The sequence below is a fragment of the Oncorhynchus nerka genome, linkage group LG20 (assembly GCF_034236695.1).
Source record: "Oncorhynchus nerka isolate Pitt River linkage group LG20, Oner_Uvic_2.0, whole genome shotgun sequence".
Lineage (NCBI taxonomy): Eukaryota > Metazoa > Chordata > Actinopteri > Salmoniformes > Salmonidae > Oncorhynchus > Oncorhynchus nerka.
Window position 1 is genome coordinate 40,055,148 of NC_088415.1, and position 16,145 is coordinate 40,071,292.

At 42.1% G+C, this 16,145-nt stretch overlaps 1 protein-coding gene across 4 annotated transcripts; it reads left to right on the forward strand.

Moving 5' to 3' along the window:
• The first annotated feature begins 2,236 nt into the window (after nucleotides 1–2,236).
• Nucleotides 2,237–12,401, forward strand: LOC115102497 (calcium/calmodulin-dependent protein kinase type 1D-like). Of its 4 annotated transcripts, none has more exons than XM_029622518.2 (11): nucleotides 2,237–2,398; nucleotides 4,639–4,747; nucleotides 8,200–8,325; nucleotides 8,462–8,536; nucleotides 8,916–9,178; nucleotides 9,387–9,462; nucleotides 9,876–10,067; nucleotides 10,332–10,419; nucleotides 10,753–11,069; nucleotides 11,228–11,331; nucleotides 11,476–12,401. In XM_029622518.2, the coding sequence occupies exons 1-10, from the start codon at nucleotides 2,257–2,259 to the stop codon at nucleotides 11,289–11,291; spliced, it is 1,452 nt and encodes a 483-aa protein (XP_029478378.1). In that variant the 5' UTR covers nucleotides 2,237–2,256; the 3' UTR covers nucleotides 11,292–11,331; nucleotides 11,476–12,401. The 4 variants fall into 4 exon arrangements, with proteins under 4 accessions (XP_029478378.1, XP_029478376.1, XP_029478379.1 ...); XM_029622516.1 differs by lacking the exon at nucleotides 2,237–2,398 and adding an exon at nucleotides 2,417–2,976; XM_029622519.1 differs by lacking the exon at nucleotides 2,237–2,398 and adding an exon at nucleotides 3,440–3,749.
• Nucleotides 12,402–16,145: the final 3,744 nt, after the last annotated feature.

The window sequence follows — 16,145 nt, forward strand, 5'->3', positions numbered from 1 at the left end:
GAGTGGCCCTTTATTAATCTCAGCACAAGGTCCACCTGTGTAATGCTCATTCTGTTTACTCATCTTGATATGCCACACTTGTCAGGTGGATTGATTATCTTGGCAAATGAGAAATGGTCACTAACAGGGATGTAATTTGTGCACAAAATGTGAAATATCAAAAGAGAAATAAGCTTTTTGTGGGTATGGAACATTTCTGTGATATTTTATTTCAGCTCATGAAACATGAGCCCAACACTTTACATGTTGCATTTATATTTTTGTTCAGTATAGATGCAAGCATCAATAGCAAAATACTTGGTCAACATGTGCATTATGTCACCTTGATGTAAAGTGATACAGTATATCCTAAGACTGTCCTATTGCAATGAATAGGCTACTGCACATGTACGTGTGAAAATAAAAATGTAAAGATCTAAAGATACAATATGTACATTTAACAGCCTGACCCTTCCACGTCGTGACTGATGGATGGAAAAATACAGTGGGGCAAAAAAGTATTTAGTCAGCCACCAATTTGTTCAAGTTCTCCCACTTAAAAATATGAGAGAGGCCTGTAATTTGCATCATAGGTACACTTCAACTATGACAGACAAAATGAGAAAAAAAATCCAGAAAATCACATTGTAGGATTTTTAAAGAATTGATTTGCCAATTATGGTGGAAAATAAGTATTTGGTCACCTACAAACAAGCAAGATTTCTGGCTCTCACAGACCTGTAACAACTTCTTTAAGAGGCTCCTCGGTCCTCCACAAGTTACCTGTATTAAATGGCACCTGTTTGAACTTGTTATCAGTATTAAAGACACCTGTCCACAACCTCAAACAGTCGCACTCCAAACTCCACTATGGCCAAGACCAAAGAGCTGTCAAAGGACACCAGAAACAAAATTGTAGACCTACACCAGGCTGGGAAGACTGAATCTGCAATAGGTAAGCAGCTTGATTTGAAGAAATCAACTGTGGGAGCAATTATTAGGAAATGGAAGACATACAAGAACACTGATAATCTCCCTCGATCTGGTGCTCCACGCAAGATCTCACCCCGTGGGGTCAAAATGATCACAAGAACGGTGAGCAAAAATCCTAGAACCACACGGTGGGACCTAGTGAATGACCTGCAGAGAGCTGGGACCAAAGTAACAAAGCCTACCATCAGTAACACACTACACCGCCAGGGACTCAAATCCTGCAGTGCCAGACGTGTCCCCCTGCTTAAGCCAGTACATGTCCAGGCCCGTCTGAAGTTTGCTAGAGAGCATTTGGATGACTCAGAAGAAGATTGGGAGAATGTCATATGGCCAGATGAAACCAAAATATAACTTTTTGGTAAAAACTCAACTTGTCGTGTTTGGAGGACAAAGAATGCTGAGTTGCATCCAAAGAACACCATACCTACTGTGAAGCATGGGGGTGGAAACATCATACTTTGTGGCTGTTTTTCTGCAAAGGGACCAGGACGACTGATCCGTGTAAAGGAAAGAATGAATGGGGCCATGTATCGTGAGATTTTGAGTGAAAACAGCCTTCCATCAGCAAGGGCATTGAAGATGAAACGTGGCTGGGTCTTTCAGCATGAAAATGATCCCAAACACACCGCCCGGGCAACGAAGGAGTGGCTTCGTAAGAAGCATTTCAAGGTCCTGGAGTGGCCTAGCCAGTCTCCAGATCTCAACCCCATAGAAAATCTTTGGAGGGAGTTGAAAGTCCGTGTTGCCCAGTAACAGCCCCAAAACATCACTGCTCTAGAGGAGATATGCATGGAGGAATGGGCCAAAATACCAGCAACAGTGTGTGAAAACCTTGTGAAGACTTACAGAAAACGTTTGACCTCTGTCATTTCCAAAAAAGGGTATATAACAAAGTATTGAGATAAACTTTTGTTATTGAACAAATACTTATTTTCCACCATAATTTGCAAATAAATTCAATAAAAATCCTACAATGTGATTTTCTGGATTTTATTTCTCATTTTGTCTGTCATAGTTGAAGTGTACCTATGATGACAATTACAGGCCTCTCTCATCTTTTTAAGTGGGAGAATTTGCACAATTGGTGGCTGACTAAATACTTTTTTGCCCCACTGTAACCAATTTCACAAAAAATGGTCCCAGTATTTATTTTAAAATCTTTAAACAACAACATGACGTTAGAGCGAAAGAACATATAGTGATGACTATCACTGCACTGCTCAATAAATGAACCCCTGTGACATCTCGGCACCGGGCCCCTCCCTCCCCGAACCGTTAACGGGGATGGAACTGCGCGACCTAATCTCTGACCTGAAAAAACGAGTTATTTCCGTGGCTGTCGACACGGTAATCTGTCCAGTCCTCAACGAGGTTTTGGCAGGAGAGTCCGAGAAGAGCTACCTTCAGCACCTACAGTATCTCACTGGTAAGTCAAAGAGAAATCCGATCCGCCAGGGTAGACTAAACTGCCTCCCGGGTAGGTCTATCTCATTCATGGAAGTCGGTCCATTAGTGCTTCTCGGTCTGAATTGAAGGATTGCCGCCACGTCCTAGAATATAGCTGGTGGGTTTTCATATGAAAAAGGTAGTTTCAACATAATATTTTTTTGCCTAATGATAGACTATTTTGCGTGTGGATGATATTCAGATCAAAAAGGCTCATAGACCTACAACTCAAGTTAAATAATGTATATGTAAAAAGATTTTTGAGATTGTAATACAATCAGAAAATTGTCAAATAAGATGTTTTTAAACAGGCTAATTCGAGTGATTGCGCAGGTGATGCTGCAGCCAACTTGGTCCATCGAGCGGCTTTGAGTGCACAGAAAAAAAACACTGGATGTGCGACGTCCCAGCGAATGTCGGTCTTTAAATACAAAAGAACACTCAGTCCTCTCGCATTTTCCCACGGCGTTTTCTACCAGTGTTGTCCTTGCATTGGCCGGACTGCCTGCATCCCTAAAGGCAAAACTACCTGTGGCTTGAGTTGTTATAAACTTTCAGGTAAGGCAGTCCAACTTTAAAAGACACCGTCTGAGAACTGTCTTTAAAGTTTAAATTGACCATGAATTTAAAGTAGCCTAATTTGATGATCAATAGATTTACAACATCCGTTTAGAGATTTTTTTGTCTTATAGCAAGGATTGATACTAAGGATTTTATACTCTGTATTTATTTAATTCTGGGGAAAAAATAGTCATATTTTATTCAGGAATTGTGTGTACCATAACAGATGTCTGAAGCTGCATATCTATTTTATGACATGGTATAATTCTATGTTTACGCTGAAACACTGTACTGTTCCATGGATGTACTGAACCTGCACTGATCTGGAAGTACTGATGTTGCTGCTTGTGCTGTATAATGCCCACATAATGACAACATATTGATGTGGGTAGACAGAGGACTTTACAGTGTGATATCAGGGAGACAAAGGAACAAAAGCATGACAGGTGGCTGTGGGAGAGAGACTGAGAGGGACCAGACAGGGACAGAGCTTAATCTTTTATCATAGTTGGTAGTAGCTAGAATTCTAGACATGAGAGGAGTGGAATAGTTATTCAACATTTTGGCTTTAGCATATACTTAAAAATAAATAATCTTATGCTTGTCATGTGGCTACTGTATTACCTGACTGAGTGACAGATTTGACAGATAATTTGTCCGACAGTCTTAACAGGTTCAGAGAAGTTTTCATTTGTCTACTATGGTTTTGTCTATTTGGATATCAATGGAACCGACTTCCGAAGAAGATAGTTGGGAAGGAAATGTGAGAGGTAGTGATGTCAAATTTGCTTCCTACTTTCAAGAGGGTTCCCTTTGTTTGTCTAGTTTCACATAGGAAAATCATCTTGCTTGTTTGTTACCATGTTCAGGATATTGTTTTTCTTTGGTCTAACAGCTACACTTTATTTCCCAAGGGTTGTTTTACATGTAGAAATGGATTGTTAATTCTGTCAAGCGCTCTGGACATGTTCCATAAATGATTGAATCCTGTCCTTGGCTTGGTTTGCCTCTTACACTGTGACTATTCCTGGCAAGGTCAGGGTCTACGGATCAGAAGTTTGTAATCTCTTATATAACGGAAACGAGGCAAAGCTACAGGGTAACTTGACTGCATAAACTAGGCCTACCATAGCAGTAATCTTTCCCAAACAGTTTTGGTTGATCAGCCACGTTACCTCATTCTGAACAGCAAAAAAATAAATACGTCAGCTAACCTCTGTAGATATTGCATCTACGGCTGGTTTGGATGTTCACTCTGAGTTCATCTCAGAGTAATAGAGAATAATGGATGCTCAATGATTTTACCATTGTCTATGTCAATCATCTCTCAATCAGATAACTAATGATTTAGCAGCCTTGTTAGACAGACAGCGGTGTCAGACTGTCTGGCATTATGGTGTGCTGTACACGGGCCAATGGAATACAGACGTTTAACCTGTGTGGCTGCAGACAATGTGTTGATTTCTCATGACTCTGAGAAATGTCATAATCCAACAGGACATTGTGAGAGTGTATGGGTGTGGATACAGAAATTATTATTTTGGGGTTTCGCAATAGCACTGCAGAACATATGTGAGTAGGAATCTAGGCAACATTATTATACTGGATTCTGAAAACTGGTGTTTAATGACATTCCTCTGTTTTTTCCCATTGTTACAGAAATCCCTTTTAAAGAAGCAGACATGGGTCGTAAAGAAGCCGAATTTGACTGGAAGAAGACCACTGACAACATTCAGGAGGTGTTTGACTTCATGGAGGTTCTTGGATCGTAAGTACAGCCCACACCCACCTACCTACCAAAGGACCATTTTCCCTACCTCCTTAGAACATGCATGTGACCTCATTGAGGGAAAGAGAGAGTGACCCTCATGACTATCCACTGGCTTAGGTGCATATCATGCAGTAGGTGTGATTGGATTACCACGAGACCTGCTTTACAGGTGTCTTATAGACAAGTCACTGTGGCAGCGCTGAGGGTATCTGTCCTAGACCTTCTGATGACATCTAGTACATCAGATGGCTCATCAGATCATTTACAAAATGGCCAATAGAAGTCATCTATGGAGCCATCTTTTGCTTGATATTCATTCAGTTTCAAATTCAAAACTGGATTTTGATTGTCTTTGGTACAATCTTTACAAAATTCCACAAGAACTCTTCAAAGATTTTTTCCCCAGACGTTTTTGATGGCCTTGTAGAAAATGTGAGTTATTGTAACCAGTTGTGTAAAGTACTTTACATAAAAAATACTTTAAAGTACTACTTAAGTAGTTTTTTGGGGATATCTGTACTTTATTTTACTATTTATATTTTTGACTATTTTTACTTTTACTTCAATTTGTTTTTTACTCCATACATTTTCCCTGACACCCAAAAGTTACATTTCGAATGCTTAGCAAGACAGGAAGATGGTACAATTCACAAACTTATCAAGATAACATCCCTGGTTATCCCTACTGCCTCTGATCTGGCAGACTCACTAAACACAAATGTTTTGATTGTGAATTATGTCTGAGTGTTGGAGTGTGCCCTGGCTATTCGTAAATTTAAAAAACAAGAAAATAGTGCCGTCTGGTTTGCTTAATACAAGGAATGTGAAATAATTTTATACTTTTACTTTTGATACTTACAGTAAGTATATTTTAGCAATTACATTTACTTTTGATACTTCATTATTATTTAAAAGCAAATACTTTTAGACTTACTCAAGTAGTATTTTACTGGGTGACTTTTACTTGTAGTTCTCTATTAAATTATCTTAACTTTTACTCAAGTATGACAGTTGGGTACTTTTCCCACCACTGACTGTATAACTAAGTAATTTGAGTAAATGTAACTAACAGTTTCAAACGATTTAGATAGTTTGTGTTGGATAAATATTTTATATGCGCATTGATTTTGCACCAGTCAAAATTGCCTCATTTTAGTGCGTCAACCACCATGACTTAATCCATGGGGTCAATCAAATGTTCTTGACTGAGCTGTCCGGTCTTACTGAAACGGTCATGTTGAGAGGCTTAGGAAGCGGTGGTGGTGGATAATGAATCTGGGGCTGGGCCAGAGGTAAATAAAGGTGTGTAGGCTACTGCTGCCTAGAGGTCTGACATCACTGTACTGTGGGAACACAGACTTGGCTGGACCGAGGATTGGATATGCAGATAAGAGAGGAAGCCATGTAGACAAACAACATTTGTGTGAACATATGTTTTGGAGATCATCGCCTCTTAACTAAGAATGGATGTTCTTTTGGAATTTTCCTGAATGGAATCTTGATGTTAAAGGAAAAAAAAATGTATGGCAGAATGAAGGCACGTTGACTTATTGTTGCATGATAAGTGATGTAGGTGTAACTTGTTCTCAGCAGAGACCTACTTCAAAAAGTGACAGATCACATCTGGGGAAAATATCACAAAACAGAAATGTATAAAATAAGTAAAATATGGGGAAAGCATAATACAAGAATAAAAGTAGCATTATTTTCTCAGAATGATACAACTCTCTTCTCTTAGGGCAGGGTGATAGCTTTGCCTAGTCAGGAGGGGTTAGCTTTGTTCTGCTGGTGTCAGGCTAAGGGTGATCAGGTGAAGGGCAGACTGACACTGATAATCTTTCTCTCAGATTGGAATAAGGATCAATGAGCAGAAAGAACAGGTAAACGGATGGAGAAAGCTTGGACAGGTGCTCTATAGATCCGATTACTGTACAGTGAAACACCTGTATGTAAACCAAGGCCCCGTGTTATCTCTTGTTTCCTCTCTATAGGCCTAATTTATATAATTAGCATGCACACAGAGTGGTTTCTAGACTACGGTGTTTGACGATCAACATATCACCATAACAAATGAGCGCAGAGCAGTCCCTACTGTATTTCCTTCCTATGTTCCATCACAAGGATCTATCTCGGGGAATTAGGGAGATCCATTGGATGAGGCTTTATAAAGCTGAAACCCACAGAACACAACAAAAACACAATCTAGTTCCCTGGCAATCTGACATACAGCACAGAGGCTTGCAGTCTGTCGTTACACACCCGTCTCTCATGTAGATATCATCGCTATCCTGATCGGTCCCTTTATCGTGGCTTATTTCAACAGCTGATGATGTATTCTGTCTGTCTTTTGTGTTTTCAAACTGTACATGAGGAGACAACAAGCTGACAACGAGTCTGACAACAAGCTTACTAATAGCTGTCTTGCATCCCAATTCCTTTCCACGGATGCTGTTTGATTGATAATATCCCTTGTGGGTCATAAGGAGAATCATGGGGTTCTCTGGGAGAAGAAGCTGCGTAGTTTGGGAGAACATAAAGACGTCAGCGTGTCTGACTTACGTCCTGGGGCCTACCTCTGTGCTCCATTTGAATTTAATGAGACAATGTGAGATGGTGTGAGACACAGCTGTCATAATAACTCTGCCTGTGTCCATGCTGTAAAGACACGTTGGGACTTGGTACTGTCTGCTGCAGTTGAAGCAATCTCTGCTAATTATCTTTAGAATTAAGTTGGTTCAATCATTTGACCTTGCAGAAAGGGGGCTGCACTTTTGCGGTACAGTGTCTTCTGTCAGCCTCTCTCTCCAGGTTGTGTGTGATCCAATATATGATCTGGCCGCTGCTTGGGGTAGAGGTCTGTTTGTGATGGCTGCATATGCTCCCATTTGTCCACACCTCAAGCCTGCCTGCCACAGTGTCTGTTGCATAAGGGATAATCAGGCTCATCCCAGACAATGCTGAAGATAGCTCGGAAACTGTACAGAACACTAAATTGAGTGAGCCCTTAAGCCACTCAATCCCGTCTTAGGCCTTAATAGGACCTTTTTCCACAGTATTCTGTTTTGATATCCTGCACCTCTCTCTGCTCTAAAATCAAAGGGTGCATGTAGGCCACCTGATACCCGAAGAACAATAGAAACCATCAACGGTGTATTGCAAACATTTATAACCTACTGCAGGTCCACGATAACTGTAGCCTACATCACAGCAAAATGTAGCAATTTTGATGAAATTACAGAAAAGGAGAAGATTAATGTCAGAAAATACATCTCAGTATCTCATTTCACATCCAGCATCACGTCCATGAGGGCCTGAATAACGGTGCCCTTCATATTTTCTTATGGAAAATGTCAGTCCTCCTAATAGGGTAATAAACTGATTATAATTATTATTATATTATAATAATAATGGAACCAACACTTTGCCTATGTGTTTGTGTGTTCATCCAGGGGCGCGTTCTCCGAGGTGTTCATGGTGAAGGAGAGGAAGACAGGCAAGCTGTTTGCCATGAAGTGTGTGAAGAAGAAGCAGAAGAGTATTCAGAATCTGGAGAACGAGATTGCCGTGTTGAGAAAGTAGGAGTTCAAAAAAACGTTCAATTGTCATTCAGTCCCATTTCAAATTGGATGACTCTTCCATACAGCTACTGTGTGTGGTTCATTGTATTTTCATCTCACATTCTAAACATGACCTATATCTTCTCACTCCCAGGATCAAACACGATAACGTTGTTGGGCTGGAGGATTTCTATGAAAGTCGTTCTCATTACTACCTTGTCATGCAACTGTAAGTTCGACATGTTTTTACCTTCTATTACAGTAGAATGGAGAAAATATTATGCTAGTTATTTCCTATAAAACCCTTGTGTACGCACAAACTCCACAAATAATAGTTATTGCCCATTGATTTAATGACAGCCACAATGTTCTGCCTGTCTGAGTTTGGGATCAGAGAGCAACTTAGCACTCAAGTCACACGGAGAAGCATCATGCTGAATGTTCCCAATGCTGAGCCTGAACATGAGCAGAAGCTCATGGATTGAAGAGCATATGTCATCCACAAATGTTAGGCTGAGCAATGTTTCCGACAATCACTTCATGGTTAAGGTTAGGTTGAGTCAGCTTTAAGGGCTCAAGGTTAATAGCTGTTGTTCTTCTACCGGTAGCGTTGCTGGGGGTGAGCTGTTTGACCGTATCCTGGACCGGGGGATGTACTCAGAGAAGGATGCCAGCAGGGTCATCCAACAGGTGCTCCAGGCTGTACAATACCTCCATCAGAATGGCATCGTACACCGTGACCTCAAGCCGGAGAACCTGCTGTATTACAGCCAGGATGAGAGCTCCAAGATCATGATCAGTGACTTTGGCCTGTCCAAGATGGAGGACAACGGTGTTATGTCCACAGCCTGCGGCACTCCAGGATATGTGGGTAAGGAAGGAGACGTTTGGCCTCTACGGATAATTAACTGTGTGTACGGGTGATACACTGAATCAGAAGAACCACACTCAAACACATAGGGGAGACAACAAAGACATTACGAAACCTAATAGCCTGTCAAATACCATACAACACTAGTTGAGGAAAATGAACCGAACTTGGAGAATTGTTCTTACTTACTATGTTTCCCAACCTCCAGCCCCTGAAGTCTTGGCCCAGAAACCCTACAGCAAGGCAGTGGACTGCTGGTCTATTGGAGTCATCACCTATATCCTGTGAGTATTGCTCTCATTGATGACCTCCGGATATGTCAATATTGGACCAGGTCTATCTTGGGAAAGAGATGTTATCTCATTGAGAAAAACCTGTATAAATAAAGGTAAAATAAATGTAAAAAACAGTCTACTGTAAGATATAGTTGATTGCATGTAAAGACTATGTATCTGACCAGGCAAGAGTGCATTTTGGGTTTTCAAGCTTGTTAGTCTAATCAAGGGTTATCTTTAGCATGATGAAGGCATCGTCATACTAATTCATTAGTGGCACTGGGCCGTTCCCTCAACATATACTGTTACAGTGGTGGAGTTAAAGCTCCACCTTGTGGACATTTAACACAGAGACAAACACACACACAATATCATTTCGTAAAGACACAAACTTACACAGCATTATTATTTGGTTTCTCTAGTCTCTGTGGATATCCCCCTTTCTATGAGGACACCGAGACGCGACTGTTCTCTAAGATCATGAAGGCACAGTATGAGTTTGACTCTCCCTTCTGGGATGACATCTCTGAATCAGCCAAAGATTTTATCCGCAACATGATGCAGAAGAACCCGAAGATGCGCTTCACCACAGAGCAGGCTCTCAGGCATCCCTGGTGAGTGTCATGATCAACAACATTATTGCTTCATCTATTTTTGTCTGTAACATCTACAACAACATATTCTCTGTGGTGTCCAGTGTGAGGTGTATTCAGGCTAGCCTGGAAACAGTTTCAGTTTCAATGACAGGAATGCCAGACTGAATTAGTGAGCTGAAACAAAGGTGAAATATAGCAGGATTTAGTCTAGATTACGAGGCTAGATTCAGGCTAAAACCTGTCAGGAGATTACAATGTTCTTTTCGGTTGTCTCTCCTTCAGGATCATTGGAAATACCGCACGGAGCCAGGATATCTACCACTCTGTCAGTGTCCAGATCCAGAAGAACTTTGCCAAGACCAAGTGGAAGGTGAGCCTTCCTCCCATACCGCTCAGAAAGGGTTCTGGCTCTCTCCCCCATTTTAGACATAATCACAGTGTGTTGTTTGTGTGTACGACACATCTGATCTCTTTCCTGATTTAAGGGCCAAGAAATACTGTAAACATCTACATGTTATTCAACATCTCTGATTACTCATAATCAAGTCAATATCAAGACCACTATAAAAGATTCTATGCCCAAGCTTTTCCCAAATAAAACCACATCGCCTAACTCATGATGATGGCTGTCACCTTGGGAGCGCATACAGTACTTTTTCTCTTAGCATGTTTCTCATCAACTGTTGTCGGTGTGTCGTTACAGCAAGCCTTTAACGCCACCGTGGCCATCAATCACATGAAGAAGCTGCAGCTGGCCCACTCTGAGCTGGTGGTCAAGGCGCAGACACTCAACATGCCCACCATCCAGGTTATCGACGTCTCCTCCCCCGACAATTCCCACAACCCCCCGGATCCCGATAGGCTGGAACCCAAAGGGAACCAAATTACCCTACCAATCAGCTCCAGAGACACGAAGAGCCACCAGCCCTTAAAGATCAGCCAAAGCGAGCCGGCACACGCCCATACCCTCGCAGAGACGGGCAAATACGCCTACCACTCTGAGCCTGCGAACCTTAATACGTAAGGACTAACCCAAACTCCCATATTTTCCTAAAAAGACGACTAGCCTCCATTCACTGTGCCTGAATGACCATTAAACAGTGGGGAATTTCCCCGATTTTAGCCTTTGCGCCATCCTCTAACTATCTGATGGATGACTTTGCGTCCCCTTGTTTTAGGTACAGGGCAACGGCCAACCGCAATGGCCAAGTTCTCCAGACTGGAGTGTGCTCTGTCATGTGAAGGATCTTTGGAAGGACTTTGCGTGGAATTTTTTTACTAGGTAAATATTGAACTATTACACATTGCTCTTTATTTTAGTGCTGTAACGAGGTTGCGTTATGGTAGTTTATTTCTTATTAGTAATAGATATAGATCATCTGAAGGTGGGATTGTGTTTGACTAAGTGTGTGTCCCTCCTCTCAAGGTCAGTCAGCTGACTTGGTCATGTCTGCTTCCTTCCTGTGGGCCAGCCCAGGCACTGATACTGACAAGTGGATTCTCAGGATGGCCAGTGAGATCCGGAATCCGCCGGGTTTCTGAAAATAATTCTGAACAGTGCCTAGAAACCTTCTTGAACACATTCTGGACATACTGTACACCGACAGACGTTCACACACATACATGTATATAACAAGGTATTCCACGATGTCCAGAATCCCAGGGAGGAGGGGCACTATGCTCACTAGGGACTGGGCGATGAATGTATTATACCATGAAGAAACAATTATTCACATAAGAATTTTGTGTTATAACCCTTGAAGGAGTTGATGTCAGGGAAAGGCTTGTTTGCGTCATGATGCGATGTGGTGATGCGATGTTGAGCAAAGTTGAAAGTTGAAAGACAGCTAAATAAGAAATAGGACTACTGTGTACATGACTATAAGACTGACTTAAGTGGTTATGCTGTTCCATGGTGTGGGGAGATGTTCGAAACAGAAGGCAGGTTTTGATGTGGAATATATGACCAACCAGGATTTTATCCCTATGTACATTGATGGGGGAAGTTGATGGGGAACATTGAGTAACTAAACAATAGTGTTATCCATGTGCTCACTGTCAACTCATTACCAGTGTAAATACCACTCTTAATGATTTGCCAACTCACCAGCACTCATATTAATGAAAGTTGAGATTGTAAATCTAATTTATCCTTGTGCTGAAGAGATTCGGATACTATTATAATGATTTTATTACTGTATTGATAATATTATGTCTCCTTTTAATACAAGGAGGTGAGTTGCTTCTGTCCCAAGCTCAGCGGAGCTTGCTGTTGGTGTTTTGTAAATATTCTAGATTGGGGGTTTTTCTCTGTAGCTTCATTGTAAATAAATAAAATATGTACACAAACAATCCTATGTCTTTGCTTTTTTTCCTCCTCTCTCTACGCTCGGTCATGTGACCGAATTCAGTGACCTAGATCAGGGCTTCCAAACTTTTTTTCTTCAGCACCCCTTCTAAATCTGTTATTGAGATAGCCTATATTAAATAGACCACCAGCTTGATTTAGTTTAATCTGAAGTCTCAGAATAGATCATACAGTATGGTCGGCTGAGCTGCAGGGGATAACACCAGGGGTTATTGATGAGACTGGATCAATGGCTTAGCCAGATAACTTCATATTATGAAACAAGTCTATAAAGAGGTGTACACATTCTTATTGTTAAATTAGCTAAACCCACTCACTTTGCTAAACTATAATTAAGCAATAAGGCCCGGGGGGGTATATGGCCAATATACAATGGCTAAGGGCTGTTCTTATGAGCAATGCGGAGTGGCCATATACTGCAAACCCCCAAGGTGCCTTATTTCCATTATAAACCGGTTACCAACGTAATTAGAACAATAAGTTTGTTTTTTGTTATACCAGTGGTACACGGGCTGATATAACACAGCTTTCAGCCAATCAGCATTCAGGGCTCAAACCACCCAGTTTATAGTTATTAATTCATTTCACAGGGGCTACAAGTGAAGGAGAAAGTGGTACAGCAGCAATACAGGACACTTATTATCAGAAAACACATATGAAAGATGTTATTTGTCCCTATTATAATGTCCACCAAGTCCCCCACTTTAAAAATGGGAGTTTGTGGTATATGGCCAATATACCACAGCTAAGGGCTGTCTCCAGGCACACCGCGTTGCTCATAAGAACAACCCTTAGCCATGGTATATTGGGAAATCTTGGCCATTATACCATGGCTAAGGGCTGTTCTTAAGAGCAACGCGGAGTGCCTGGAGACAGCCCTTAGCCGTGGTATTTTGGCTATATACCACAAACCCCAAGGTGACTTTTGCAATTATAAACTGGTTACCAACGTAATTAGAACAATAAGTTTGTTTTTTGTTATACCAGTGGTATACGGTCTGATATAACACGGCTTTCAGCCAATCAGCATTCAGGGCTCAAACCACCCAGTTTATAATTACGACTACTGACCCGTAGCACTCACTTCCGTCATCATGAAGTGCTTTGAGAGACTAGTCAAGGACCATATCACCTCCACCCTACCTGACACCCTAGACCCACTCCAATTTGCTTACCGCCCAAATAGGTCCACAGACGATGCAATCTCAACCACACTGCATACTGCCCTAACCCATCTGGACAAGAGGAATACCTATGTGAGAATGCTGTTCATCGACTACAGCTCGGCATTTAACACCATAGTGCCCTCCAAGCTCGTCATCAAACTCGAGACCCTGGGTCTCGACCCCGCCCTGTGCAACTGGGTACTGGACTTCCTGACGGGCCGCCCCCAGGTGGTGAGGGTAGGCACAACAACATCTCCACCCCGCTGATCCTCAACACTGGGGCCCCACAAGGGTGCGTTCTGAGCCCTCTCCTGTACTCCCTGTTCACCCACGACTGCGTGGCCACGCACGCCTCCAACTCAATCATCAAGTTTGCGGACGACACAACAGTGGTAGGCTTGATTACCAACAACGACGAGACGGCCTACAGGGAGGAGGTGAGGGCCCTCGGAGTGTGGTGTCAGGAAAATAACCTCACACTCAACGTCAACAAAACTAAGGAGATGATTGTGGACTTCAGGAAACAGCAGAGGGAACACCCCCTATCCACATCGATGGAACAGTAGTGGAGAGGGTAGTAAGTTTTAAGTTCCTCGGCGTACACATCACAGACAAACTGAATTGGTCCACCCACACAGACAGCATCGTGAAGAAGGCGCAGCAGCACCTCTTCAACCTCAGGAGGCTGAAGAAATTCGGCTTGTCACCAAAAGCACTCACAAACTTCTACAGATGCACAATCGAGAGCATCCTGTCGGGCTGTATCACCGCCTGGTACGGCAACTGCTCCGCCCACAACCGTAAGGCTCTCCAGAGGGTAGTGAGGTCTGCACAACGCATCGCCGGGGGCAAACTACCTGCCCTCCAGGACACCTACACCACCCGATGTCACAGGAAGGCCATAAAGATCATCAAGGACAGCAACCACCCGAGCCACTGCCTGTTCACCCCGCTATCATCCAGAAGGCGAGGTCAGTACAGGTGCATCAAAGCTAGGACCGAGAGACTGAAAAACAGCTTCTATCTCAAGGCCATCAGACTGTTAAACAGCCACCACTAACATTGAGTGGCTGCTGCCAACACACTGACTCAACTCCAGCCACTTTAATAATGGGAATTGATGGGAAATTATGTAAAATATATCACTAGCCACTTTAAACAATGCTACCTAATATAATGTTTACATACCCTGCATTATTCATCTCATATGTATACGTATATACTGTACTCTATATCATCTACTGCATCCTTATGTAATACATGTATCACTAGCCACTTTAACTATGCCACTTTGTTTACATACTCATCTCATATGTATCATAGTTAAAGTGGCTAGTGATACATGTATTACATAAGGATGCAGTAGATGATATAGAGTACAGTATATACGTATACATATGAGATGAATAATGTAGGGTATGCACTCAATACCATCTACTGTATCTTGCCTATGCCGCTCTGTACCATCACTTATTCATATATCTTTATGTACATATTCTTTATCCCCTTACACTTGTGTCTATAAGGTAGTAGTTTTGGAATTGTTAGCTAGATTACTTGTTGGTTATTACTGCATTGTCGGAACTAGAAGCACAAGCATTTCGCTACACTCGCACTAACATCTGCTAACCATGTGTATGTGACAAATAAAATTTGATTTGATAATTAGTCATTCATTTCACAGGGGCTACAAGTGAAGGAGAAAGTGGTATAGCAGCAATACAGGAAACTTTTAGGATCAGAAAACACATATGGAAGATGTTATTTGTCCCTACTACACTGTCCACCAAATCCCCCCTTTTAAAAATGCTCCTTTAAAGCAGCTAGCTAATGCAATGTGAAATGACTTTTTGCCTTTCCTCTCATGTGGTACAGATGAGAAGGTCCTCACACGAGTGCTACATGCAGCGTGTTAGCTTTCTTACCCACCCTTCCACCCCACCAACCACAAGATAGTTGACTTGGAGCACAGATAGCCGAGACAGATTGCCTATTCAGGCAAAAGAGCGTGGCACAGAACCTAGAAATATGGGGCAAAAGTCCCCAAACAGTCTAGCAGTTTTCCTAAAGTAGCAAACATGCCAGTCCAAAGCCACAGCTTACTGAAACAGGGAGTCTGTGTAGTCGGTGTGGTTCTCACCTCACACGTAATGGTCTTCCTGAAAGTGTAATTGCAGCCATATTACGCACCATCACTTCAAGGAAGACTGCCACGGCCAAGAACCATAAAGAGGGGAAAGGTTGAGTCTACTTTGCAAATGGCATGAGAATACAGAACATGAGTGGGAATCCCAGGATTCCAGATAGTGATATGTGACAATGGAATTTTATAGTGGACTTTACAACCTTGGTCTGACTGGCAGTCACATTTTGAAGCATGTGAGTGAGACTGGAGTGTGAAAAGTAGCCTGTTTAACAGTCACCAAGGTCTGAAAATGTGACACGTATTTTATTATTGCCGAAATGACAACACATGGCACTCTGTGACTAGTGACCAGATTATTTCACAACAGAACCAGACGCCTGCCTTCCTCCTCTTGTCCTGCTTTGGGAAATCATGTC